Genomic DNA, 27,796 nt, shown 5'->3' with positions numbered 1-27,796 from the left:
AGGGTTTAACCGCGTAGCTTGCACACCAGTGTGGCATCGAGTAAATAATGCCAGGTAAAATGGTGTTTAACAGAGTAAGCATGCTAGCGGAGCGGTAGCGTACTAGATAATTATCCAAGAGAACTGCTCCGTCTAAACATCAAACGCTACAGGCATAAAGGTGCGATGCAATGAGTTTTACCTATATGCCTGTAGGAAAAAAACATTTTTTCCTACTTTTAACTTCACAGTATTTCCTGACTATGCTGTATGACCCAATTATATTGTCACCATGCCGGTAGCATCATAGGATACCTCAATGATAGTTGCTGCACTGTTTTTCCTCGTAGAGCGGTGCCCCCATCCTGAGCTGTCACCAGCTGGAGGTGGAGTTGTTTACCCAGCAGTAGCGGGTAAGGATACTTTGTTTTTCATTTTCTTCACGTACAGTACATTTAAGCCAATAGCCTTATCCTTTTAACGCAAGTTGCATGAATTTAAATGATTGTTTATATTTCCATTAGGTAATCTCACCTTTCGGAACAGTCGTAGTTTTGAACACTTTTGGTTCTTTGTATCCTTTTTTTGTATCGGTCCTAAAGAAAGCCTTGCCCGATCCAGGGACACTCAGGCTGAAACATGTCGACCAATATTGTTCACCATACCACTCTGCAACTTAAATCCATGTCCCTGGTGTACTGTTTTTAATCCTGGCAGAGGGTGTCCCAAATAAAACATATATTTGATGCCCCTAGCTAGTTGTAGTCACACTCCTTTCACATTTGGTATTTTCTTTGCGTTGCGCCCCTGCTCACTCTGTCTTGCTCTTCATATGTGAATTTAGTACATCCCAAATTAGTTATCTGAAAACATGCCTGAGCTCCTCCCTCTCAGAGAGGGGGTTGTAGCCCTCAAAGGAACTACGTTTTTCCTTTGAGAGGAGAATCCCATATGATGAAGCATGTCACCTCTGGTGAGTGAGGAATTTCGTCCTGAAAAGTGATTTTCCCTCAGCTAGGTCTGCGTGGGATAGTCTATGGCTTAATAATCTCGTAATTTTCAACACTTCTACACATAATAGACCCAAGGATTTCGTACGTGTTTTTGTCTAATGATTGGGGATTAAATCCTGTGCAGGTCTTTAAACTTCCCTAGGTCCCTCTTCTTTGAAAATTGTTCTTGTATTCACAAATACATTCTACCAATGAGTGGCGCAGACCTATCTTAGATAAAATGCTCCAAAGTTTAGAGCAATTTACAAGGTCAAAGGAGCTATTAAGGTCCATAAAGGCCAAGCAGAGCAAACCTTTCTTAGCAATTGTGTACTTCCCTATTATTAGATGTAAATTCAAGCACTGTTCCTAGGTCCCTAGACCTTTTCTAGAGCTAAAGTGCCTATCATTTTGATACACCCAATCCTCAAACTTATGCTTAATATTAAGTCCCAAGGGGCGTGGCTTCACGCTGAAGTGAAATGGCTGGGTAAAAGAGTAGCTCCGCTTTGCTCATCTCAAACCACACCATCCGCCACATATATGCGAACCCCGCTTACGGGAACAGCTACCAGCAACGTTCCAGGACTGACCTGGCTGGTCACCATAGCCGCTACTGCTCCGGGAGGCGAGTGGTGAGCACCGGGGTTTTGCGGCCTTCCAGGAGTGACAGACTGGGTCCTGTGGTGCCTGCAGAGCCCGAGAGGTACGAGTGTGCAGTCGGCTGCTGCATTGCGCAACACCGGTGATTGAGGCCTGACCCAGGGAGAGCGGCACGGAGATGTTGCGGAAGCTGTGCCTTCCCCCGCGAAGAGTCTGGGGCTGCTGATTAGCTGGGTGCCCCCCTGGCCCCTCTCCACATACCATAGCCCAGTGGTGGGGCCCGTTGGGCCGCTTGGACTGGCGGCGCAGCCGGCCCTGCCCCATCAGCAACCTCGGCTGCCTCTGCCGGGACGATGGGGTGTCACCCCTGGGGGCAACATCGAGGAGAGGCTGGCAATCCTGTAATGCTGCAGGGGGAGGCTACCCCACATCTATAGCGGTGCACACGGCCACCGGGGAGTTAAACCCGGCTGTGGGCACAGGACCTGCTGCACCCAAAGCTGTCCTGGTGGCTGAAGGACCCGACGGACCGGGGTTGTGGTAACTAGACCGAGTGTGTATACCGCATGGAGGTGGGTCAGACAGCCGGGCCCCCACTGCGAGACCCCACGCACTGGTGATTGTGGGTCAAAGATCGTGGCCCTCCCCTCCGGATGAAAGACCGCTCTGCTGAATATCTCAACCCTCGAGGACCATTGAGCCGGTTGGGGGGATAGAGGTTAGGGGCGCAGAGCTGTATATTCTCTGTACTACCGCCAGTGAGACCGAGAGCCTGAGACGTGGCCAGTGAGATCTTGGAATGGATTGGAGGATGTGGAGTGTCGGACCTGTAGTCAACATGAGTGGAAAGGGCACCAAGCAGTCACAACAGAGCAAATTGGACAAGTACACCTTTTCTTAGGTGACTGTTCCTGAAACCCCCTTAGATAAGTACTGACTGGGGATTCGGAGGATGGCCCTCCCGGTCTCACCTTGAAGGATGTCATGGAGGTGATAGACGGTGTTAGAACTTTGATGGAACAGATGCGATCACAGTGGAGATGACTCTCAGAGCCGATTTTGCCAAAATGGGTGAAAAGATTCAACAGCTTCAGGTGACTACAACTAGCCTGGTTGAAGATGTCTAGCAACTCCAAACCGAAATCCGCGATCTGCAAACCTTCAGAAAATATGCAGAGGACAAGCTTGATGATTACGAGGGGCGCTCTCGGTGCAACAACGTGCAAATTATTGGAGTGCCGGAGAGGGCCAAAGGGTAGACGCCTGACCTCTTTGTCGAGAACTTAATACTTAAGCATCTTTGACCCAAGGGGCTGTCTAAGTTCTTCATCATAGAACGAGCCCATAGGGTCCCCTGGGGCCCCCTCGACCCTTACTGGCTAGGTTGCTCTCATTTCCTGATCGTGATACGATCCTACAGTGTGCAAGAGGGGCCCCGCTCCTCAAATATGAAAACGCAACTATTTCCTTTTTCCCAGACTTTACTCAAGCTGTTCAGAAACAGAGACGATCCTTCCTCATCGTCAAAAAGATACTTGGGGATAAAGGCCTGAAGTACGCCATACTCTTCCCAGCTAGGATGCGGGTCGAGGCAGATGGCAAACTATGGTTCGTTGACCTTGCTGAGGATGTGGCAGATTGGCTGGAGGGCTGGAGAGATTTGAAGGAACATAATGCCCGCTGAACCCGCCCTGATGGGGGACGTTGACCATGGGGCGGACCTGCCTTGTGGTCTCAAGTGTCAGCTCTGTCCCTGAATCGGGGTCGCATCGAACGGGCCATAAGGGTGGCTCTGACGGCCCAGAGGTACACTGACTATTCGACTCACTTATTGTCTTTTCGTTTCCAGAAAAAAGGGCGGCTGTCCTGTACGGGGAACAGCATTGATTTGTATTGACAATTGTGGTTGGGAGGGGGATGGAGTGACCTTTTTCCCCACATTGAGCTACTTTTAGTTTCCGGGTTGGGCGACAGGCACTCTACAAAGTTAATCTCATGGGTAGTTTTAGGCCCAGAGTACAGGGGAGCAAGGAGGGGGGTGGTTGGAGTTGAGAGTGGGAGGGATGTTCATTTATTCTGGTTCAATCGGTAGCACTACATATAAGGGCTTTCGAAGGTAAGCCTGCACCTGACAGTACTTATGGATACACAATGGGATAAGAGTTTTACCTTGTTGAGTTGGAACGTCAACGGGCTTGGTGATAAAGTGAAGCGCACCCTGGTCCTCCAATACCTTAAACGCCATTCCCCTGAGGTGGTTTCCCTCCAAGAGATGTATCTGGTAGGCAACGCATGCAAAACTCTAAATAGATGGGGATATAGGCTAGTAGCCCATTCTGGTTTCACCTCGGGATCCAGGGGGGTGGGAATCCTGATTAAAAACTCTCTTCCTTTCTATGTACAAACAACATACCCCGATGAGTGGTTCAGATACGTCGTGGTGGGACTGTGGGCAACACACTCACTCGAAAGTCAGTATATGTACCGCCTGGTCTGCAAACACAAGCCTTCTCTGATCTGGGGATCCAGTTGCTTTCACTTCCTGAGGGTCTCTTACTAGTGGGAGGGGAATTCAAGGTTGTTGTCTCTGGCTCCCTTGACCGTCACCCCCCCCCCGCGACATCTGCCCCTCCTCCCACTGGCTCCCAGACTTTCTGGAGTCCTTTGGCCTCTCCGATGTGTGGCGGACATTCCTTCCTAGTGACACCCAATACACCTTTTTCTCAGGGGCACATCGAAGCTTCTCTTGCATTGACTATCTCATAACCCCCGCATCCCAAGCCACACATGTCCGTGAGATTCGACATTTGGCACAGGGAATCTCTGACCATTCCTCGATATGGACTCGACTGGTTCTGGGTGATACACAGGTAGGTATGATTGCACCCATCAAATCAACCCCTGTTTTATCTGCAACCCCCTGGTCTGCAAAGGTCTCACTATTTTCAGGAGAACCAGGGCTCGGTCAACTCCACCCAAATTCTGTGGGAGGCGTTTAAATCGGTGATAAGGGGACAAGCTCTCTCACTGATTGCTGGAGTTAAAAAAGAAAAACAAAAAGACCTTGAAGCCATAGAGAAAGATATTCTCTGCCTCGAGGATAGACCTGTTGAGGAAATGGGCCCAAAAACAATCCACCTCCTACAGCTTAAGAGGATGGAATATAAAAGTATTTCTACATACAGGGATAAGATTTAGGGGAGCAAGAGAGATGGTAGGGTATATGAGTGGGGTGATAAGGCTGGGAAGCTCCTGGCCTGGTTAGACAGGAAGGAGTGGGCCAATAGGCGAGTGTCCGACCAGGAGTGTGTCCATGAATTTGCTGCATATCACGACAGAATTTACCAGTCGAGTTCACCGTTCCTCGAAGAAGACTCCATGGGCCATCTTCGTGATATTCGCCTGCCCACTCTCTCGGAGGAAGACAAAAAGTTCTTAGATAGCGACATCACTAATGACGAAATAGCCCAGGCAATCAGAGGCCTTCGTCCGGGAAAAGCGCTCATGCCCAGTGGTTTACCCATTGAGCTTTACAAACTGCGTCCTGATGGACTTGCCCCATTTCTCCAATCCATGTTCGAAGAGAGCAGGAGTGTGGGTGTTCTCCCCCCAGACCAGAGACTGGCTTCACTGGTCGTGATACTCAAGGAGGGGAAGCCCAGAAACAAATGCACCTCTTAAAGACCCATTTCCCTCCTGAATGCGGAACCCAAGATCCTTGCCAAACTCTTGGCCACAGGGCTGTCTCGGGTATAACAGCATTGGTCCACCCGGATCAGTTGGGCTTTATGCCCCACTGTAACACGGCCCTTAATTTGCGTAGGGTTCATGGAGTGCTGGGGAGGGTTGATACTATTAATGAGCTGGCCATCATAGCATCCCTAGACGCCTCCATGGCTTTTGATACCATAGAGTGGCCGTACCTGCTACCTGTCCTTGCCAAAATGGGGTTAGGGCCTGCCTTTATAGCATGGGTTAGACTCCTTTATACGGAGCCTCTGGCCCAGGTGATAGTTAATAACAAGCAATCAGACCCATTCCAGCTTATCGAGGGACCAGACAGGGGTGTCCATTGTCCCCCCTGCTGTTCGCCCTCGCCCTGGAACCATTGGCGGCCTGGATCCGTGCAGACCCGATGATTTGCGGACTGCGGTGGTCGAAAGACTGGGAGGATCGCATCTTGCTTTATGCTGACGATTTTCTCCTTTTTCTAGCCTCCCCTAAAAAGTCTTTAATCTGTGTGCTTGATATTCTTACAACATTTGGCAAACATTCAGGCTTCTCAATTAATTGGAGCAAGTCATTCATATATGTACTGGAAGGTGAGTCCCCACCGTTGCCCAGAAATTGCCCGATGCAGACGGTGAGTGATGGTTTCCACTATCTTGGAATATTTATCACCGCAGATCCTAAACTCCGATACGAGCGGAATCTATGCCCGCACCTGTAGCGACTCAAACATGATGTCACTGGTCGGAGGACCCTGCCGCTCTCACTGTTGGGTAGAGTAGCGCTATTTAAAATTCTGTCCCTGTTGTATGCCTTGCAAAATTACCCAGACCCGGTGCCAGCACAGTACTTCAAAGAAATTGAGGGGCTGCAGAGAGAGTTGTTGTGGAAGGGGAGGCTCAGTATAGCACTTTATAAAATGGTCCTGAGCTGGTATGATGGAGGTATCGCCCTCCCTGACATTCGGAAATATTATTGGGCTTCCACCTGGCTGCCATTAATCACTGCACTTATCGCCAGCCCGACGACCCGGCTTTTACCATGGATAGATGGCTACTCCCCGGAGGGAACTATAATAGAGCCTTGTATTCAAACCCCCGGAGGCTCTTCCTCACTGGTCCTCTGTGGGACTCTGTGAAGCTAGGAAATCTTTGGTCTAAGAAAGGCTTTGATAAATTGGATCTGATCGGTATATCCCGTCCGGGGGATCTCTGGGTGAAGGGGGATATGGTTACCTTTGCCATGCCCCAGCAGCAATTCTAGCTCTCTGGTACAGAGTTCTTCCGTCACCTGCAGATTCAACATGCTATCACCGCGACCCTACAAAAAGGCACAATCCCCCCTGAATCCTCACCATTAGAGGACGGTTTACTAGACGACTACCTTCCACAAAAGGCGATCTCCCTTACATATATGAAATTGATTAACAACACCCCATATCCGCTTGCTCAGTTACGTGAGTGTTGCGGGAGAGATGGACTAGAGTTTGATGATGAAGAGTGGCGGGAGGCAGTCGCCTCACCTTGGGAGGTGGCAGTCTTGGCACGTCTGTGGTTGGTCCAGCTCAAGATATTACACAGAACATACATCACGGGCTCCAATTGGTTCACATGGGGATGAGGGAGGAGGGAGATTGCAGATGCAGCTGTGGACACATGGGCACCTTCCTCCACATACTATGGGAATGTGATCAGATACAAAAGTATTGGTGGGAGGTACACCAGGTGATGGAAGAAGTGCCGCGTTGAGGGGAAGACAGCCTAACAGACTTGGCAGTGACCGTTGCCACATTGAGCAAGAAGATAAAAGAACCCCCAATACCACACATGGCTCATGAGGCCGGTTAGTCTTTGTCCAGAAGTTCTGTATTAATAACGCCAAGTGGGCGCAACAGACTACATTTAATATAACACGATTAGGTACATTTCACCTATTTTAATTATTTTTGTAGAGCACACTTTGACATCTACACGTTCATGTGAGTAAGGTGGGGATAATAGTGCATATCCTCGTCCTGAAGAAGGAGTCTTTGTTACTCCGAAACATGTCGACGCACTTTAGAGGTTGATGTACCCTAACTAGTATAAGCAACCTCACCCTGCACTTTTTAACGATACCAGCCGAGGGCTTAATAAAAAAAATTTATTATTTTTTCTCCTACGAGTTAGGTATCTTTTAACTATCACTGTCTTTTAACTCACCACTCACATTACCTTCCTTCACACACATCAACACATAGTCCACTTTCAGTGCTCCTACGTAGACGTGAGTCTTAGCACGCCGCATCCCGTAGAGGGGTGCGAAGACCCCGATGATGAAGCATGAAACCAAGGGGCCTGGCGGTGTGTCAGGGGTATTTATACAACACTGTGTGCTCCCCACCATTGTAGGGATCTCTACCACTGTAAGAGTGGATTCCTTTTTGTTTAATAAGATGGAAGAAGTGCTACATAAAACCATCTGTCCAGAGGCTAAAAGATGTCTCTTAAATAGGAGTATGGAGAGGCTCTGTGCTACGCTGGGGGCAATGGTGGCCAAACGAGATAGAGCCCAGCTGTGGGGGGCGGCACCTCCTCCAACTCTGGCTTCCTGGAAGAGGAGTCTGGACTGGTGCATGTTCAGGGAAAAGACTGTATATGTAGCATGAGGATGCCCCAGGAAGTGGTCCGCAGTCTTGTCTAGGTGGAACGACTACCGGGGAGGGATTTGTGTAGCCCCTGTACACTCCTCAGAGGAGGAACCATTTTCCCCTTGATGCAACTCAAATGATAAATTATCGTCAACAAAATAATGTACGTTGTCTAACTGAAATCACCATTGTGTCATTTTTTCATTACAAACGTGCTAATGCCGACTGTTATTTTACTTGTTTATGCTTAATAAAAAGACACATTAAAAAAAAAAAGTAATAAGTACCACAATCCTAACCAGAGTCCAGTAATGATACTGGTCTATAACATCATGGGTCCGGTCTATTGCATTTTTTGAGGACAGGAACAATGCTGGCAGTTTGCCATGAAGCAGGGATTTTATGGAAGACTGCTGCATTTAAGACATTCGTAGTTATAGGTGCCTATAGAAGGATGCTCACATTGTAGAGGTCCATTGGGTTGTTGGAATGGGTGAATACAATGCCAATGAATTTCATGATGTGTGCAGGCTCGGCAATGGCAATATCAGTAAATGCAGTGTGACCGTATCTCATAGCCTGTGCCCACATAACCACGACAATGCCGGTCAATGCAATGTCAAGGTATTCCGTAACTTGTGCGCAGCAGCACCAATGTATGTCACAATCAATGCTTGTATAATACTATTTTTGCCAATAAGAACAATGTCAATGTATGTTCAGACCAAAGCAAACATAACTTTGTCAATATATGTAAGAACAATGTCTATGTACAAGATGACAACTGTATGCGCAAAGTGATAAAGTCAATAAAATGATACCAGTGCCTGCCATATTATTTTTAGGAGTTCCAATGAACTCACATAATTGCTGTCAGATTTACCCAAGGTGACCCCCCCATCAACCTTGAGTCAGAGATACATGGTCAGGCAGGTGCTGAGACCAGCGACCACACCTATAGAGTAACAGGTCACTGGTAGGTTCCCTCATAAACTAACGGCAAACACATACCCAGGGAAAACCTTGATCGATTTCACAGATAGATAGTTGCACCATAAACAAGTCTGAGGTAATTGATCCCAATAAAACATGTTCGACCAAAGGCTCGTGTTCCCCAGAAATCCTACTAAGCTAGATACCACATGTAGATGGGTATACTCAACCAATCAAGACAAGACATGCACACCACATGCAGTGATTTTGCGCTACTCATGCCGGTCATCTGGACACATACCCACTGGCCCACATTAGCTCACCCCAAGGTCGAGAGCCATCTTTGTCCTGCACACATTCGATTGATTTATGAGTCAGATGCTCTTTAAGAATGTAGAGATCATTTTATTTTAACTCATGAACAGTATAAATTGGAGACCAAAACTTTGTACATCAAGAGATTTTGAGCAGACACACTCTCCCCAGGCTCTCCCAGCCGCAGCGTTTAATTAAACCAACTTGTTCCTATTTTGCCAAACGATTCTTGTTTTTTCATTTATTTAAGGTAAATTCATATGCGAGCAACAGGGACCCTATCTGGACCTGGTGCCTTTGTAGATGGACTGTCAATGATGGCATCAATGACCTCTTCAAGATCAAATTTAATTTCCTATGGGAACCCGCAGGGCATCATCCATACCAGCTTCCACACGACTTTCTCCATAAAAGTAGGTATGCCTGAAGAACCTAGTCCCTCTGTGGTAACTGCGGTGATATTCCTTCCATTCACAATGCTCCTGAAACCCCTAGTGTCCAGGCTTTGCAAGTTTTAACTAAACTCTCCCACATCTCTTTCTTAAGAGCCAATTTCCCGTTTTTAATGGCTCGTTTACGTTCTAATCTCACTTCTACAATCAACTGTTGATTCCTAGGATTCCAATTAAGAGCTCTACCCAACCATCTTTTTGCAGCTCTACACATGTTATCGGACCACCCCAGATGGGAACTTCTCGCATACATATAACGGCCACTCATGAGAATTCTAATAGAGTTATTCAATTCCCCATAAGCTTGCAAGATATCCGATGACAGAGGATTAACTACTAGAAAGTGCTTGACAATTAGGTCAAAGTTTGATCTAACAATAGTCAGCACTGTGGGAATATGGACTGCCCTCCAGCTTAACCTAAGACCTTTATATCCTGTAGGCCAAAATATGGCACTCCCAATGGCTTAGAGGTCTGGTGCAAACAGGTATTCTAAGCACCAACTCAATAGAATTGTGGTTAATATGACCATTTTCACCCCCCAGCCCCCAAGTGAACATACTGATCGAAATCCCTAGAGAGAAAAATATAAACAATAATTTTATCCAAGACCCAATCGACAAATGTAGGGATATTTTTAAATAAATCCCCCATAATTTCCGCTGTATTATATAACTCAAAGTTAGATAAGGATATACCCTGAGAAAACAATATATTTTCCTGACTACAAAGGGGTCGTGCATTGTCGTACTAGTACCCAACTTGGCATTAAAAGCACCCCGTACAATCACATGAAATTCATTAAACAGGCTGTCTGATCTACAATTTACAACAAATAAAATATAAAATAGAATATCAATTTGTCCCCCTAAGTCATAGACTGAATGGGGGCATGGCTGACAAGATGGCCGAGTAGGACGTGCGGCTCAGAGCTCTGTCCCACCGCGGCAAAAATCCTGAAAGTTCCTGCGGTGCTGCTAGGCGCTGAAATCGCATAATAACAGTGCCCCGAGCAGTGTCTCCCCTGAGCTGGAATCGCCCCTCGTGGAGCAAGCAAACAGGCGAGAGAAGCGTCGAAACCAGGAGAGGACCCGAGGCTCGGCCGCCATCTTGCGGGACGCGGAGGCTCTGGTGATCTGCACTGGGAATCCGAGGCGGGAGGCCTCCTGGGCCGAGATACATCGGGAGATCAGAGAAATCGTGGCGACGGCCTCGGAGGTCAGAGGCTGGGAACTGATGGTCACGGAATGCAGAGCGGACTGCAGAGAGGCTACAGCTGAAAATAAGAGAGGCAGTGAAAGGCTAAATGTGAGGTGAGCGTTGGCCCGCTGCCAGGTCCTGCCGGTGCTAGTGCCCATTAGATCACCTGCGTGTAGCCCATAATCTGGCATTCTACATTAGCAGGGGGGGCCCCACCAGCCGGGACAATGCACATAGAGGAGCTGGCTTAGGAGTTGGGCCATTACTGTTGCCCTGTTTTGGATGCTGCGAATGGGCAAGCATATCTTATCCGGCTGGTCGGCCAGAGGCTACTGGTGGAGGTGACTGGAATCAAACTTGGCACCTCTGGGGTCCGGTGAGAGGGTGAAAGACAGTCGGCGCACTCACCGTCATAACGCCTGGCTACAGAGAGAGACGGAGGCCCAGTGGTGGGGAAGGAAAGGTGGACTGGTCTGTGGTGGTCCGCAGCTCCTGGATGCAGTCAGGTGATGCATGCGGCTGGAACAAACAGCTAAACTCTTCATAAGGGTCCAAGGTGGGGATCTGTGCAGCAGAGGCCCTGGAGTGCTGAGATTGCAAGGCATCTTGGGACCTACAAGTATTGATCAGTCCTGAGGCGGCTGGACAGTGTTACTCAACATCGTGACCTGCATAAGGTCTCAGATAGGGTTACAACGACAGACCAAAATGTGGATGCCCTTCAGATGGAAGTCAAATCCCTGCGGGACACGGTCATAGCTCTGCAGAGGAAGACTATCAAGCTGGATGTGCGTGCTGAAGACCACGAGGGGCGCTCACGACGGAATAACCGAAGATTCGTGGGTTTTCCAGAATGGCCGGAGGGGCCCTCTGCGGAACTGTTTCTGGAGGACTGGATAACATAAGTGCTAGCTCCAGGCAAACCATCCCAGTTTTTTAATATTGAGAGGGCCCATAGGGCACTGGTCCCTCCCCCTCACCCAGGGGCACCTTAGAGAGCTATCATAGCAAGAGTCTTCAACTATCAGGACCACGATATGCTCCTGCAATCCACCCGTACTAAGCCGAATCTACATTATGAGGGGCATCACATTGCAATTTTCCCAGACTATACACAGAGAGTGCAGGACCAACAACGCACATTTTTGGCGGTGAAGAGACGTATTGGCAAAGCCAGGATGAAATATAGTCTCCTTTATCTGGCCAAGCTCAGAATTGAGCACAAAGGCAAGACGCTGTTCTTCGGTCCGGCGGAAGAGGCATCGGAATGGATGGATACCACAAGAGATCGAGGGTCTCGACGAAAGCACCAGACGTAATCAGAACCACCCGTGGACTCCATGGATCGAGCAGGACGGCAATGCAGAAGATCTGGAGGGCAGCAGACAAGAGACACAAGTAACCCTGAATGGTTCAAGTGTGTGAGGACGGCACCTAGCAGGTGGTGGAAGGGTTACCGGACTCTGAACTGAACGTGTTGGAGGTTATTCCGGACACGAATATTGATTGAACATTCGGGAGGGGATGTGAGAGCTGGCTTGGGGTACTACACAGACAGATAAGTGACTAAGTAACGATTGCAAACTATATCTGTAAATTAATTTTTTCTATCTTTATGACATTGGGCGAGGGACACATTTGCTTATGTGCCGCAGGTGGGGGGGTCACGCTCCTCAATAGAGGCTGGGTCCCGGTTCAGGAGCTGGGGGCATTGCCCTCGCACCGGAGCAGGGGCCCAATTACTTGAATGGCACTTATACAAATGGTTCTGTTCAGCACCCTGCCCAGCAGGTTTTGGCATTGGTAATATCTTTGTGGGTATTGCTGAAGAACCTTAATTCATTGAGGGTGTGGTTTAGGGCGGGGGAAGGCACTGTTCACTCGCTATGCTGGTGGGAGAGATAGGCTTATTGTACTGCCCAGTGGGAGGGGAGTGGGTTTGGGTATTCTGATTGCTTTGTTTATGCAATATGGTTATTGGGGAAGATCAGGGATTACATGTCTTGGTCATAATACATTGCAGTGCGCTTAGCGCAACAGTGAATTGGCGGGATGGGAACGGAAGTGGGACACCAACTGCTTGGATTTATGGCACCCTCCTTGACGAAACTCCTTACCTGGAACATAAGTGGGGTGGCAAAGTTGGAAAAGCGGAGACGGTTGTACTCCGATTTATGGCCGTATAAAATATCTATAGCAGGTTTGCAGGAGACACACATTTGGGGGGACGCGCTACCCTGCATCAGACCCAGGTGGCGAGGGCAGTTATATGCCACTTAATTCTCAGGATTCGCATTGGGGGCATTAATCTGGGTGGCCCCGAGACACCCTTTCAGCATCTGCACCACATGTTGGATCCTGAGGGTCGCTATGTCATCCTACACGGCAGGCTGGATGGACTGGAGATGTGTTTTATTAATGTGTATGCCCCTAACTCAGACGCTCATAGTTTTTTCTACGATGTGCTGACAGCGGCATCCCCCTACCTGGATGGGGACATAGTCCTTTTCGGGAATGTTAACAGGGTAAGGGAAGGGACACTGGATAGGGAACCCCCTAGGGAGAATACTAAGCCTGGCACGACCGGGGCTTTGATAGACGTAATGAGGGGAATGGGACTCTTGGATGCATGGAGGGTTAGGCACCCGGATGTTAGGGTGTTTTCTTGCCACAGCCCAGCGACAAATACATTCAACAGACTGGACCTGTTCCTTCTGTCACTGTCACTGATGCCTCGGGTGGAGGAGATAGCATATTTCGGATCACTCCCCAATGCTTTTGACCCTGACTACTGCCAGATCCAGGGCGGTGATCCCCATGTGGCAGCTCCAGACGATAACAAGACAACATATCGAATTCAAAATATAGAATTACCAAAATATCGAAGTCAAAATATAGAATGGACAAAATATCGAATGGACAGAATATAGTGGTGAAAAATATCGAATTGAAGGGAAGTAATTTAATATCGGATAGTAATTTTTACCCCTATGCTATCCAACGCTTTCCCTACTGTTGCACTCTCTGGAGTGGGAATAGTAATTTTTACCCCTACGCTATCCAACGCTTTCCCTACTGTTGCACTCTCCGGAGTGGGAATAGTAATTTTTACCCCTACGCTATCCAGCGCTTTCCCTACTGTTGCACTCTCTGGAGTGGGAATAGTAATTTTTACCCCTACGCTATCCAACGCTTTCCCTACTGTTGCACTTTCTGGAGTGGGAATAGTAATTTTTACCCCTACGCTATCCAACGCTTTCCCTACTGTTGCACTCACTGGAGTGGTAATAGTAAATGTTATATTTATTATTTTATTAATTTAAATTACTTTTAAGACATTTAAAATCGATATTTTGACTATGTTTTTTAAAACTATATTTGTGATTCAATATTTTTGTATTTACCTGTTTGTAGATAGGAATTCGATATTTTTGCATTCTATATTTTTTCTTCGATATTTTGGTAATTCTATATTTGTGAATTCGATATTATGTCAGTGATCCCTCCAGACAGAGGCACTCGCTGACCGGACTTTTGCAGGGAAGCTAGAGGAAGAGATCTCTAGTTATTTTGAGAGAAACTGGGGAGCCACGTCCTTGAGGGGTATAGAATGGGAAGCGGTGAAAGTGGTGGTACAGGGTTTTCGCCTTAGCACAACTTATGGGGTACGGAAACAGCTCGAGCGGGATATCTCAAGAGAAAAGGCTGGCTGAGTTCAAGGCGGGGCAACAAGAGGCCCCTGACCAATTGAATGAGTGGCAGGAGGCACGGGAGGACCTGCTCACGGAATTGCATAGACTTGAAAAGTTCCATTACACCGCTTACTGACAATGATTACATGCGGAGGGGAGTCGTTCGGGGGCACTGCTCGCTAGACTGATTCGCACTGAGACACCAGTGACCCCTATTGTGCAGATGAAGACTGCTGATGGTTGCATGGTCTATAGCCAGCAGAAGATCTTAGACACTTTGGCGGACCACCTAACTGGGGTATACGCGGGATGCCCAACCTCGATCCTAGACGAGATTATAAGTCTCCTCACTGCCCTGAACTTGCCTTGCTTAGATGATGAGACCAGCCAATTGCTGGATACCCCGATCTCGAAGGAGGAAATATTAGGGGGTATTAAATCCCTGAAAGCTGCGAAGAGCCCCAGGAGTGATTGCCTTCCAGTTGAGTTTTATAAGAAATTTGCAACCCACATTGGTGGACAGCCTCCTTGGGGTGTATAATGAGGCATTCCAAAGTCGGGCACACCTGCCCTTCATGAATGAAGCTATAGTGGTTATGCTTCCAAGCCGGATAGGGATGCCCAGCTCCCGGGGTCATACAGACCCATATCATTGTTGAACATTGACATGAAAGTCCTCAGCAGCATCATGGAGGCACGATTACAACCACATATCAGCGCATAGTTCACCCCGATCAGGCGGGCTTTATCCCTAGGCGTAGTACGGCACATAATCTTAGGCGGCTGGCCCATGTGTGGCAAGCACCAGTACTTCAACAGGAGTGTGCATTGGCGCTGTAGGATATTGAACAAGCGTTTGATTCCGTGGGGTGGGTATATGTGGGAAGTGCTGAGGATAATGGGGGTGGGGGCACGATTCTTGCAGTGCGTGCAGTTGTTATACTCGGAGCCCAGTGCCAGGATCAGAGTGGAGAGATTAGTATCCCAGGCCTTTAGATTGCAGCGTGGCACTAGGCAGGGCTGCCCATCGCCACTGTTATTTGCTATGGCAATAGAGCCACTGGCAGCGAGTCTGCGGAGTGAGATCGAGGCACTTGGGATTATATTAGGCGAGACTAATCATGTGGTGTCCATGTAGCGGACAACACATTAGTGTAAGTCTGAGACACTGCACGGGCGATGCCGACTCTATTGGATGCACTGGAAAAATTTGTGTGTGTGTCGGGACTACGGATCAATGTAGGGAAATCTAAACTGGTCCAGCTGGGAAGGTTGGCTTCACTCCCAGATGGGGGACTGCCGGAGGTGGGGCTCCCATGGGCGATTCATTTGGCGGAGACGGATGATCAATATTTGGCACTCAACATAGATAGAGTGGTAGAGGGATTACAAGGATCGGTGAGCTTCTGGCAGGAGTTGCCTCTATCATTAATGTAGAGGATTGCTCTCATTAAAATGGTTGTCTTACTGAGATGTCTGTACGCGATGCAGCACTCTTTCTTTAGGATTCCAAGGACATTTCTTTATTTCATTGGATAGACTACTCACAGACCTACTATTGGGACCCAGACGTAAACTGGTCAGTCTGGCCACTTTGCAGAGAACCTGGTGGAATGGGGGCTTGGAAGTCCTGTGCCTTGAGTTTTACTATGCAGCCTCAAAGCCACAGCACGCGGTGCACTAGTTGGACAGGGATGACAATTGGGAGAAGGCCCTGCTGGCAGGGAGATTTGGAACTAAAACTCTGCCAGAGCTTCCAATGATGTGAGCATAGGTGCCTCTGGAAAGCCCCTATATAATTCGACATATGGCAGGTAATTAGGGATGTACTGAAAAGGGCCCCTTATGCCCCGGACATGCCCTTATGGGTCGTTAGACCATTCCAACAGATTTCCGCATCTATGTCAGTTCACAAATGGCATGAGGGGGGTTGCCTGACCATGGGGGACTTATACGAGAATAAACAGTATATTATGCGCGACCAGGCGATAGACTCCTTTGCGTTAGGTCCAGGACAGTTCCTACAGAATGGGAAGATAGCACAGGTGGCGGGAGAGCTGTGGCCTATGTTCCCTAAGGAACCCCCTGTTTCCAGGGTGTTACAGACCCTGATTGCAATGGACAAGGGGAGAAGACTAGTCTCTGCACCAGACCTACCTGACCCCCAAGATGTTACACAGGATTTACCCTGAGCGTTTGGGGCAATGTCACAGATGTGGTGAGACAGAAGCCACCTTCATTCATATGACCTGATGATGCCCGGAGATTCAAATACACTGGACGGAAGTTCTGACTGCGTTGTGGGGAGTGACTGGGTGGGAAATAGCAGGAGAGATTCGGGCAGTTCTGCTTCATTTGCTGCCCCGACTCAAAAACAAAAATATTAGTAGGAAAATTGTCTTCTTGGGGTTAGTGCTGGCGAAACGCCAGATAGCCATCTCATGGTTGAGCCGCTGGTCACCCAGGGCGACGAAGTGGGTACGGGATATGAAGGAATGGGCAACAGCCGAGGTGATCCGTATGCAGCAGACACAACATGATGAAAAGTTAGAGGATGATCTGCAGGCGTGGAGGGTGATGTGGGAGGAGCTGTCAAGTGAGAAGGCGAACAGTGAAGAATGGGAGGAAGCTGGGGGGACAGCATGGATAGCAAGTGGGCCAGAGAGCACTGGGGTAGAGGGAGAGGCCACGTAGCAGGAATAGGTTGGGCAATGGTGGACATGCACTGTAAGGGCAGAGATGGGGGTTAATAACATGAGACGCACACCAGACATGAGTAAAAGGGGGGATTGGTTTTGTTGAGGGTGGAGCAGGGTTTGGGTATTAATGTTGTCGACATCGGGTGTGCGCAAGCGCTGAGACATCATCCAAGAAGATCCTTGGGGTTAGATTCCGTCAAAGTAGCATCCATGATTATGAGACCCAGTTCCTGAAGGGAGGGACATTACAATTGTATGAAATGTATTTTATTCCCCTACCTGGTGCTCACGGAGCTTCAGGAATCCCAAATGTATGACCACAAGACTTTATATGAGGATCTTGAATGATTGCTTAACATGTCAATAAAGATATATAAATAAAAAATGTTAAAGTAATAGACTGAATTATAAAAATTGCTAGGAAAAAAATAAAACTTGTTTGCAAGAATCACCCATAAAATTTGAATCCCTTGATGATTACACACAATTGGGACAACCTAAAAAAACTTTGCAATTCAAATCACAATTACCATCCCCCTGTGCTCTACACCCAGATGATGCAATAGCTAAAACAAAAAACTGTTAAAACCATCCCAGACAATTTCATCCAGGGACCAGGTATTTTGCATCATTATGATATCAAACTTGGAAATATAACTAATCGAATCCAGATGCTACAACTTAGTACAATAGCCACCAAATATTCCAGCAAACTAGATGTATCAAAGAGTCTTTGCTGTAGGCCACATTCAGGCGTGATCATTCTAATATGTCACTACAAGCCTTAAATTTCTTTGATGCACTCTTAGGGCAGTTATGGTGTCATTTAACTGTCAATCAAGAGCCTCCAAATCCAATAGGGGGAGAATCTATTAACAGCTGTGGAAGGCGGTCAGACATCAATTGCACTGATGAATGCTAGGTACCGCTGAGGTACAAGCTCCAATCTGGGTTACAAAGGTTTATTGAAAAGCCTCAATGGTACAATATTGTTATTGCTGGACATTCGGTTTTATCGAACGTTACATAAAATCAGACGATGGGTTAAGCTTGGATGCTTTCAATTAATAACCATGCAATCCGCATCCAGTTCCTTGGTTGAAAGGCAATTCACCCTATCCTCCTAACAAACAAGATATCATTAAATTCTACTATATTGAAGTTTGAGTTCTGGGAAAGCCATTGGCAGGCCTTATTTTTAAGTTGGAGGGTAGATTTTCAAACAGGCCTTCTCCGTGTAACTGGCCCACTTTGCCCTACGACAGGTTTATTTTGCCTCAGTTGCCGGACCCTTCACTAGCGCCAAGAAACCGTACGGTGAACGTTGCGCTTTATAAATGTTTTAAATTGGAAATTGGTAGATTCCACAGCAGATGGAGGCAAAGGTGACATATTAGTCAAAACAGCCAAATATGGAAGGCAGTCGGAGGAAGATCTAAATGTGATTTATCTGCCTTATTCAAGCTAGTTCTAACTGCTGATTTGTGATCAAGAGAAGCACACAGGAAGGGATGTAGCCTTATGGCTACAGGGGTCGACGTCGAAGCTGGGGAACCAGGTTCAAGTCTCGGCAAAGACGCTCAACATTTTGTGATTTTGGGCAAATCACTTCATTTCCCCATGCCTAACAAAAATGAATGTGTCCTCATGTAACGAAACTGGTGCTAAGTAAAGCACTCTGATACCCTATATCTTCGGGTCTAGTTCACGCTATAAAAAAATAATTTGATCACGGATCCTTGATTCTCCACATGAGGCTTTAAGGGCTTAGAAAAACTGTCATCACAGCGAGCTGGAGATTTGTCATTGATAGGCTTTGCAGATGGAATCAGTGTATGACTGCCCAATGTGGCAACAATGTTTATTGACCCTATCGGCACAGCACTAGTAGTAGACATTATCCCCTCATTGCATGCCCCGATTAGCTCTAGGACAGCAGTTTTTTCACGTTCTCAATCAAGGGGGTAGCACAGCCTCAGCAATTACTTTAATTTGCTTGAGTACCTGGCACCAAGTAGGATTGGGATTTCCACTGCCTAATCTCTCAGGAAGTTCATGTAGCTCAATTGCCGAGGATTATTTTCTGGACAATTAGTTACATGTTTTTTTGCACTGCAAATGCGCTTTGATTGTCTTTCTCTTTTTGCTGAGAAACTTCCTTCACTGTCAAGTGATAGAATCATTTAAACCCATTCCAATCAGTAGATAGTTTTGTGCAACAGCCTCCTCAATTGATCCACTACAGGTGGCCAAGAGTTCTCCTGTCACAGCTGGGGGTAAATTAGCTGGAGGTCAAGTGCTTGTCCAGAGACAGATACCTTCCAGTGAGGGCAATTTCCTTAGAGATGACCCCAACTGCTCTGGCAAAGAAAAAGTCCAGCGTAGTAACATGGCACACGCTACTAGATTTCTCTTTGTACCTGCCCCCAGGCATCTTTCTTTTTCCATTAACCCCTTATGGGGTGGATGTATAGATGGTTACCAAATTAGACCTCTGCTGATTATGTGCACACCCAACCAATGAGCCGGTTAAAACAGTAGGTGACTAACACAGTTGCAACCGATTCCTAAACAATGAAGATAAACTATTGCTCACCTATAAAGTTGGGATTCTTAGAATTTAGAACCAAGGGGGCTTGGCCCAGCGTAGGCTTGTCCGACCGTGGATGGGTGCAGATGGGCTTACTCGTGGCCTAGTTTTCTACCGGAAACCCGTCTGGGCATATCCCAAGCTGCAGGCTATTAGCAATCAATCTGTAAGCTCTGGCGTGCCTCCTGGAGCAGTGCAGCAGTATGGGTTTGAAAGTCCTGCCCAGCCATAATCCCAGCCAAAGTGCGATTTGAGATGTGCCTCAGAGTGCATCCCATGGCGTGGGCTGTTAGCAATTAATATGTAGGTGCAAAATATTAGGAGTATGGAGGCTTTTCTTTGAAAGTAGTGGGAAGGTCACTAAATGAAGAAGGGAGGTGTTGTCTATAGGTTTACAAAGGAAGACAGACTAACCCTTCCCATAATGTATAGGTGCAATCACCAACCAAGATGTAATGATATCAGGTAGATTTGTACATGACTATCAAGAGTTTTCTGCAGAGGGTTTATTTATTCATTAAATTATTGAAAAAACACATCCTAAACTGCACAGCGTCAGAGAGCTGTCTAGGGAAGAAGGTCACATCCCTCAACAAGGAACAGTGGCACCCAAAGCAAAGAGGCATTCTGTAGTGCTGTGTCTTATAGGCAAAGAGGAAGCCAGATGGGGGAAAGGAAGCTGGGGCAGGCTGCAATCAAGGTTCTTCAGATCAATTTAAATCTAGTGGAAACTAAGTGACATCGCAGACTTTGGCCCAAGATGCCTTTTACCAGCGTGGCAACCTGCCCATTTGCCGGTCTCAGTGGTAGATGTGAGATGAAACAGGGGAAAGTCACTCTGGGGCTGTTAGTCTTGTTCCATAGCCCATGTGAATGAGTGGTCAGGAATCCTTCTAAGCAATGTGACAGCCTTGTCAATGTTCATCACAGGGAAAGATGCATGGCGGGATTTGCCGTAAAGGGCATCAGGCGTTTCCCCGGAAGGCTGGAAGAGTGAGGGCCGCTTTTGCAGTGGTGGGGGCTGGTTTTGTTACTGGGGCCGGTTTTGCAGTGGTGGGAGCTGGTTTTGTTACTGGGGGCAGAAGTGCTGCAGTACCAGTCCCCCAGTACAACAAGCATTGGAAATGCAATAGGTCTCGCAGCATTAGAGTTAGTGCTTTTAGAATTGTTTATGGGTTTTTTTTGTAAATCTTTAGCATTTTTGTTTCCTGTAGCCAATGCTAAAGAATTACAAATAAAAAAAGCCATAAACATTTCTAAAAGCTCTAACTCAAATGCTCCGAGACCTATTGCACTGTGTGAGGGTGAGGTGTTGAGGGTGAGTGAGGGTGAGGGTGGGTGAGGGTGAGTGAGGGTGAGTGAGGGTGAGTGAGGGGTTGAGGGTGAGTGAGGGGTTGAGGGTGAGTGAGGGGTTGAGGGTGAGTGAGGGGTTGAGGGTGAGTGAGGGTGAGGGTGAGTGAGGGTGAGGGTGAGTGAGGGTGAGTGTGAGTTAGGGTGAGGGGTTGAGGGTGGGTGAGGGTGAGGGGTTGAGGGTGAGTGAGGATGAGTGAGGGTGAGTGAGGGGTTGAGGGTGAGTGAGGGTGAGTGAGGGTGAGTGAGGGTGAGTGAGAGTGAGGGTGAGTGAGGGTGAGTGAGGGTGAGTGAGGGTGAGGGGTTGAGGGTGAGGGGTTGAGGGTGAGGGGTTGAGGGTGAGGGGTTGAGGGTGAGTGAGGGTGAGTGAGTGAGGGTGAGGGGTTGAGGGTAAGTGAGGGTGAGGGGTTGAGGGTGAGGGGGTGAGGGGTTGAGGGTGAGGGCGAGTGAGGGTGAGGGGGTGAGGGGTTGAGGGGGTGAGGGTGAGGGGTTGAGGGTGAGTGAGTGAGGGTGAGTGAGGGTGAGGGTGGTGGCCCGATGGGAGAGAGCAGCCAGGATGGGAGAGAGTGTGAGAGAAATGGCAGGATGAGAGAGAGATGGCAGGATGGGAGAGAGATGTCAGGAAGGGAGAGAGATGGCAGGATGGGAGAGAGAGATGGCCGGATGGGAGAGAGTGTGAGAGAAATGTCAGGATGTGAGAGAGATGTCAGGATGTGAGAGAGATGGCAGGATAGGAGGATAGGCGAGAGGGCGTCAGGCAGACAGAGAGAGAGAGTGGGAGGAGCAGTGACTCTGTTACAGACAGATCGAGGGAAGAAGGGAGAGAGGTGAGGGGAGGGAGAAACGGCGGCCGCGATTACTGACACTTCAGGAGAGAGGGCGTTCTGAATTGAAAATGTACATACTGGCTGGTTTGTCACTCCTTGATTCTGGTGGTGAAAACCCTAACAAGACGAAGAGAGCGAGAGTGAGCTGGCCCTGGAAACGCCTCCCCTCCCTGCTGTTTGTTTCAACAGAAAGAGGAGAGGAATCAGCGCTGCTTGCCAGCACAGCCGCCCATAGGCAACAAGACGGAGGGAAGAGAGGGGAGGGGGGAGGAGAAATGCGACACGGCGGGAAGGGGAGGGGGCGGAAACTAAGGAGAGCCTATGTGCACTACAAAACAGATACCTTCGCTTAGGAGAGACAGATCCCTCAACGCTTAAGGATAATACCCTGCACTGCGGATCAGAAGCCGCACCCTGAGGGAGAACCAGCTCTGTGGGACAAAGACCCTGAGAGGCAGTGCACACTAGGCAGAGGACAGAACACTAAGGTGCGAAGGCCTTTCTAAGGCGATGAGGTCTTAGCACTGAGGGACATGGTGCTCCAAAGAACAGTCAGTAACACGTAGGGGCAGATTCCTAACATGAAGCGGAGATACAACGATTACAATCAAATTTCAATCAATCAACGATTACAGCTGTGAGTTAATGCATAGAAATTGCAATGCACAAGTGAAATGTTAGCAAGGCTTAAGAGCAGACTCCTCACAATAAGGGGAGACAGCCGGCACAATGGGGCACATGACGTGACATTTAAGGGCAGAGCCCCGACACTAAGGGAAGACAGTCAGCACTCGAAGGCAGGTGGTGTGACACTTATGGGCAGGTCCCTAACATTAAGAGGACACAGCTAGTGCCTAGAGGCAGAAGACATAAAACGCAGGAGCAGATCCCTGACATTAAGAAGGGACGATAGTTGTTTAAAGAATGCAGCTGTGAGTCAATGCATGTAAAATGCAATGCACATTTCAACAAAATAGCAACACTTGAGAACAGATCCGTAATAATAGGGGGAGGCAACCAGCACTAGAGGGCCGAGGACGTAACTCCCAGGGGCAGATCCCTAAGATCAAGGGGAGGGAGACGACAGTGACGGATGGAAGAGAGGGGAGGGGGGAGGAGAAATGCGACACGGCGGGAAGGGGAGGGGGCGGAGCGGGTAAACAAAGAGGGACGGGAGGCAACCAGCACTAGAGGGCCGAGGACGTAACTCCCAGGGGCAGATCCCTAAGATCAAGGGGAGGGAGACGACAGTGACGGAGGGAAGAGAGGGGAGGGGGGAGGAGAAACAGATACCTTCGCTTAGGAGAGACAGATCCCTCAACGCTTAAGGATAATACCCTGCACTACGGATCAGAAGCCGCACCCTGAGGGAGAATGTAGTTCCTTGAAATGGAATTCTGCAGCTCCTTGACAAGTACAAAATGTACCGCTTTCAGCGTCTCTTAGCTCTAATCATGGTGACTCCTTGAACTCTGCAGGCGTAGTTTCCCGCCTGCCAAGAACGCGCAGGACTCGGAGAAGTGTCAGTGGAGCTAGGGGTGCGAAAGGTGCAGCCGCACCTTCGTAAACCACTTGAAAGTTTCGATGGCGAATGAGACATAAAGGAAACCTTCAAAGGTTTGTCCTCTGGCAGCATGGTTTGTGTTTTAAAATAAACACTTTCAAATAAATCCCTATGCCTTTGGTGAGATTATGTTATTGGACAGCCCCCCCCGCTATTAGAATAGTACACTTGAGCAAGTCTCTAATGCATCACGTGCATTCAAAACAGCGTCAGATTGGAAACTGCTCCGCGAGGAGCCTGTTTACATTCAGCTGATGTGCTAAGTCTGTCATCTCCCGTCGTGCTTGCTGCATGTGTCCTGACACGTTCGCTGGTTTCGCGTGTTCACGCTGTTCACAAGTGTGTGCGTGCGTGTTTCGTAAAGACACAGTGAGGAGCCAGAGGGGGGAGTGGGGGAGGTGGGTTGGGGCCCGGGAAGTCAGTAAATCTTTGTGTGCGTGCGTGTTTCGTAAAGACACAGTGAGGAGCCAGAGGGGGGGAGTGGGGGAGGTGGGTTGGGGCCCAGGAAGTCAGTAAATCTTTGTTTACTTCAAAACCTTTTTTATTTGTCTAACAAGAAGAAATTACAAATAAACATGAAAGAAGAAAATGCGACATGGCTGGGAGGGGGCGGAGCGGGGGAGAGGGTGTGTGTGTTAGGAGGGCATTGCGAAATGCGAGACGGCGGGAAGGGGGCAGACATGGCGGGGAGGGGGGGGAGAGGGTGTGTGTGTTGTTAGGAGGGAATTGCGAAATGCGAGACGGCGGGGAGGGGGCAGAGCGGGTAAACAAAGACGGACGTGCACGCGCTTTTAAGCTCAATGCGCATGCGCATTGAGCTTAAAAGTCACGGGCACTGCAAGGAATCGCCACGATTCCTTGCAGTGTGGATAAAGAGCGGATAAGTCCCAATACTCTCGCCTTGCTCGATGCGCATGCGCATCGACAGGCGAGACCTAAAAAACAGCAGTGCTTCACACTTGCACACCCCCACCGCCCCCTGGGCTGGTCCGGCAGAAATTGCAAGGGCTGTTGTGCGTTCCTAGTCCGGCCCTGGGAAGATGTGAGGGGAAACAAATTAAAGGCAGTATGGGACTCATATTTCTGGTCACTACTACATGTTAGCAAGTGGCCAGGAACCCTCTTTAGGTGTGTAGTTCACCAAGACGTTTTGATTTAACTAAAACTATATGTATGAAATACTTAATTATAAGGGCTTGCAGCCAACCCTCTTCTTCCATTGATCTGATATTGCAACTTTCACATTTTTCATCTGCCCACAATATCATACATACAGCATGGGGCAATGGATCAACCTCCTTCAGCCATTGGCTTACTTCAGTATGACTGCATTCTGGCCTTTGACAAGAAGCACATCCATTCACAAAGCAGGTCCTTTCAATGCCAGGGACTGCAATGATGATGTGAACTTTCTGAGACCAATAAAAAATGTTTTCGTGAATATTTTGTTTTTAGATTAACGAGGGCAGTTTTTCCAACAATCAAGTTTTACAAAACCCCATGGCGTAACATATCAAGCATTGTCAACGCAATAGGCTGGCAGCTAACATCAGATCTATCTGCTTTGCCAATGCTTGTTATCACTTATCAAAGTGACAACCTGGGCAATGTTCTTTACATGGACGGAAGTTGGAGAAACCCAAAAAAGGCAGCATGGGACTCTTAGTATTCCTGTCCCTCAACACATGGAGAGCCTGGTTCACAGGAGTAGTGCGACGACAAACAGCAGAGACGCAGCCTTGGAATGGCAGCTCCCTTCTTCAGCTGCTAAAAAAAATCCCCATTATATTTTAAAGTGGCGCACTTCTATTGTCAGACAAATGTGCGCCGAGTTAGCAGGATATTTCACTAAGAAACAACATGAAGAGTTAGCAGAATATTTCACTAAGAAACAACACGAATAATGTCTCAATATTACTGCAACCGATGTTTCATTCTGTGTGAAGAAAAAAAAATTGTAAACGTTTCTGTGAACTTGCTGGGAAATAATGGAAATGCTACAAAAACAACTACAAAATGGCCGAAAGGGATACGTGCATCCAAGCAATGTAAGCCGTTTATCCAGAGGCACAGGAATATAAATAAGGGAAATAAATATCACAGAAGCACACACTGCAAGGCTACTGTGGCGAAACTAGGGCACGAGCCTGCAACATCTGGTTATGCAAAGCCCAAAGCTTCTAATCCTCCTGGAAAAGTCAATCTAGCCATTACGTCATATTGTTCTTCCCGCGATAATACTAATTAGAATTGGGTAGCCACATTCTAACATTTCTGTCGAGTAATTCGACGTCTGGCTATTGAATTTTGTAACTGGGACGCATTAAAATCAGAAATAAAATTGTATGTCAATTAACGTTTTAGCAAGGAATTACAGATTGGATCCATTGCAATTATTCCTAGCGTTTGGGATTTACACCGAAAAATACCAGCTCATCCCTTGCATTTGCTGTAATCACCTCTGGAAAAAATTCTCAAATTAGGAGGGGGATATGTGGAACATAATGTATAGATTGTTGCATTTTATTTTTTTTATATAGTACAAACTCGACCCAAAGGTTTTGCAGCTCTTTACGTGAGTAACACTTACATTACACAAGGTATATTTTTTTAGGCACGATGAGATTAGATTTTGGTCTACTCAAATTAAAATATGCCGTAATAAGCACACAATATTGCTACTCAACCATAACAACGACAGATGATGACAAACAGTAAAAAAAAACTGCTCAGAAATTCTGATCCAATTCTTCTTTGCTTTGACTCCACAAAGCGCCTTGACACTGTTGGACGTTGGTGCCTACCTTTCTCTGTCTTGTATTGCTTGTTGCTCCATCAATGTCTTCAACTCCTCAAGACGCTGCAGATCTTTGCTTTCCTGTGCTTCCCTGGCTTGCTGCTTTTTCAAATAGTACTTCTGAATCTGAAAGGCGAAATTATTGTTTCTAAAAATTCAAACAACTGAATAGTAAAAAAAAAAAGTCTTTATTCGAGGGCTCTACCACTACAATGAAAGGAAGCAAAACAAATTGGCCCTTATTCTGAGAGGTGGGGAAAGAGCAATGTGGTATTCCCACATCCACAATTATCGATACTGAGGCAATGCCTGGGGTATTGATTATTCTGGGTAGCAGGAAGATTGTGGGATTCGAACTTGGACCTTAAGGGTGCTCTGAGAAATGGGGAATTACCACAGGAATCATTATCTAGCTTCAGCAGTAATGCCCCACTTTTTGGTCCTTTCGCACCTGGAGATTTCACTGGTATTTAATGGCAAAAATATCCACACGGAGAGGGGGATTAAAATCAGGTATGCTGTGTTTTTGCATCTCCTCTAGCTACCATTTCAGCCAGAAACACAGTTTCCAGTCCGAATCAGGAAATGGAGGCACTCAAAGAATAAAGTTCTAGATCTGATTAAGCAATTGCTGTAAGTTTTTTCCCCCTAAAGTTCTATTTTGTAAATACATGTATTGGTTTATTTTACGTTTTTATGCAGCACAGCTCTATCAAATAGTTTCTAGTGTGCTTCAAGTGCAAACAACATTTGAGTCATACTCTAGTTTACAAAACATGAATCGTATGACAGACTGTAGGGAAACATCTATCAGCCTTCGAGCAATACATTAGGGACACAATTCTAAAAGCTATTTGCTCATCTACGTGACTCTTAGATGGGCTCATAACATCACATACCATAACACCATCATTTGTAAATCACAAAAGGCACATTTGCACTCACACACAAAATGGGACCACGGTTGCATAATTTTAAGTGTGAGTAAATCTCTTCATAGGGAAAGGTCCGGGGCTTTTCAGGACGAGGAAAACTTCAAAAGAGAGGTTTACACCTACTGCTTGCTGTTTGTAGCAAGTCAAACCCTTTGCAGGTTGCTTTTGACTCTAAAAACAAATTCAAATTTACTCGTTTCAATGACTAAAGTAAATCCATTTCCATGGCAAGAAAGGAAAGGCAATTCTTTTAAAATTGATGCGGGTGTGATGAGAAGGGGTTTTGCCAATAGGTAAAAAAGGTTTCCTAATGCAGTGACAAAAGAAAAATGTATTATGGCAAGGGACTTTACTCCTGTGGGCAAGGTGTACTTCTCCTCAGGGTGCTGCATCCCAGGGCCTGTGGCCAGGCCATCTCTATCCTCCTCCAAGTCCACCTCCCCATACTCAGGGTCATACTCCTCTAGCTCCTCTGAGGTGGCGTGCATCCTCCTGACTTCCGCAACGGCT

The 27,796-nt window shown here is 47.5% G+C and overlaps 1 protein-coding gene across 1 annotated transcript in view; it reads right to left on the bottom strand.

Moving 5' to 3' along the window:
• CCDC148 (coiled-coil domain containing 148) overlaps positions 1 to 27,796 on the bottom strand; it is a 1,056,272-nt gene that overhangs the window by 152,324 nt on the left and 876,152 nt on the right. The window contains exon 12 of the mRNA XM_086956667.1: positions 26,359 to 26,477. Within this exon, the coding sequence (XP_086812793.1) occupies positions 26,359 to 26,477 (119 nt within the window). The remainder of the gene's footprint in view (positions 1 to 26,358; positions 26,478 to 27,796) is intronic.

The sequence above is a fragment of the Lissotriton vulgaris genome, chromosome 2_1 (assembly GCF_964263255.1).
Source record: "Lissotriton vulgaris chromosome 2_1, aLisVul1.2, whole genome shotgun sequence".
Taxonomy (NCBI): Eukaryota; Metazoa; Chordata; class Amphibia; order Caudata; family Salamandridae; genus Lissotriton; species Lissotriton vulgaris.
This window is presented reverse-complemented; position numbering and strand designations above follow the sequence as displayed.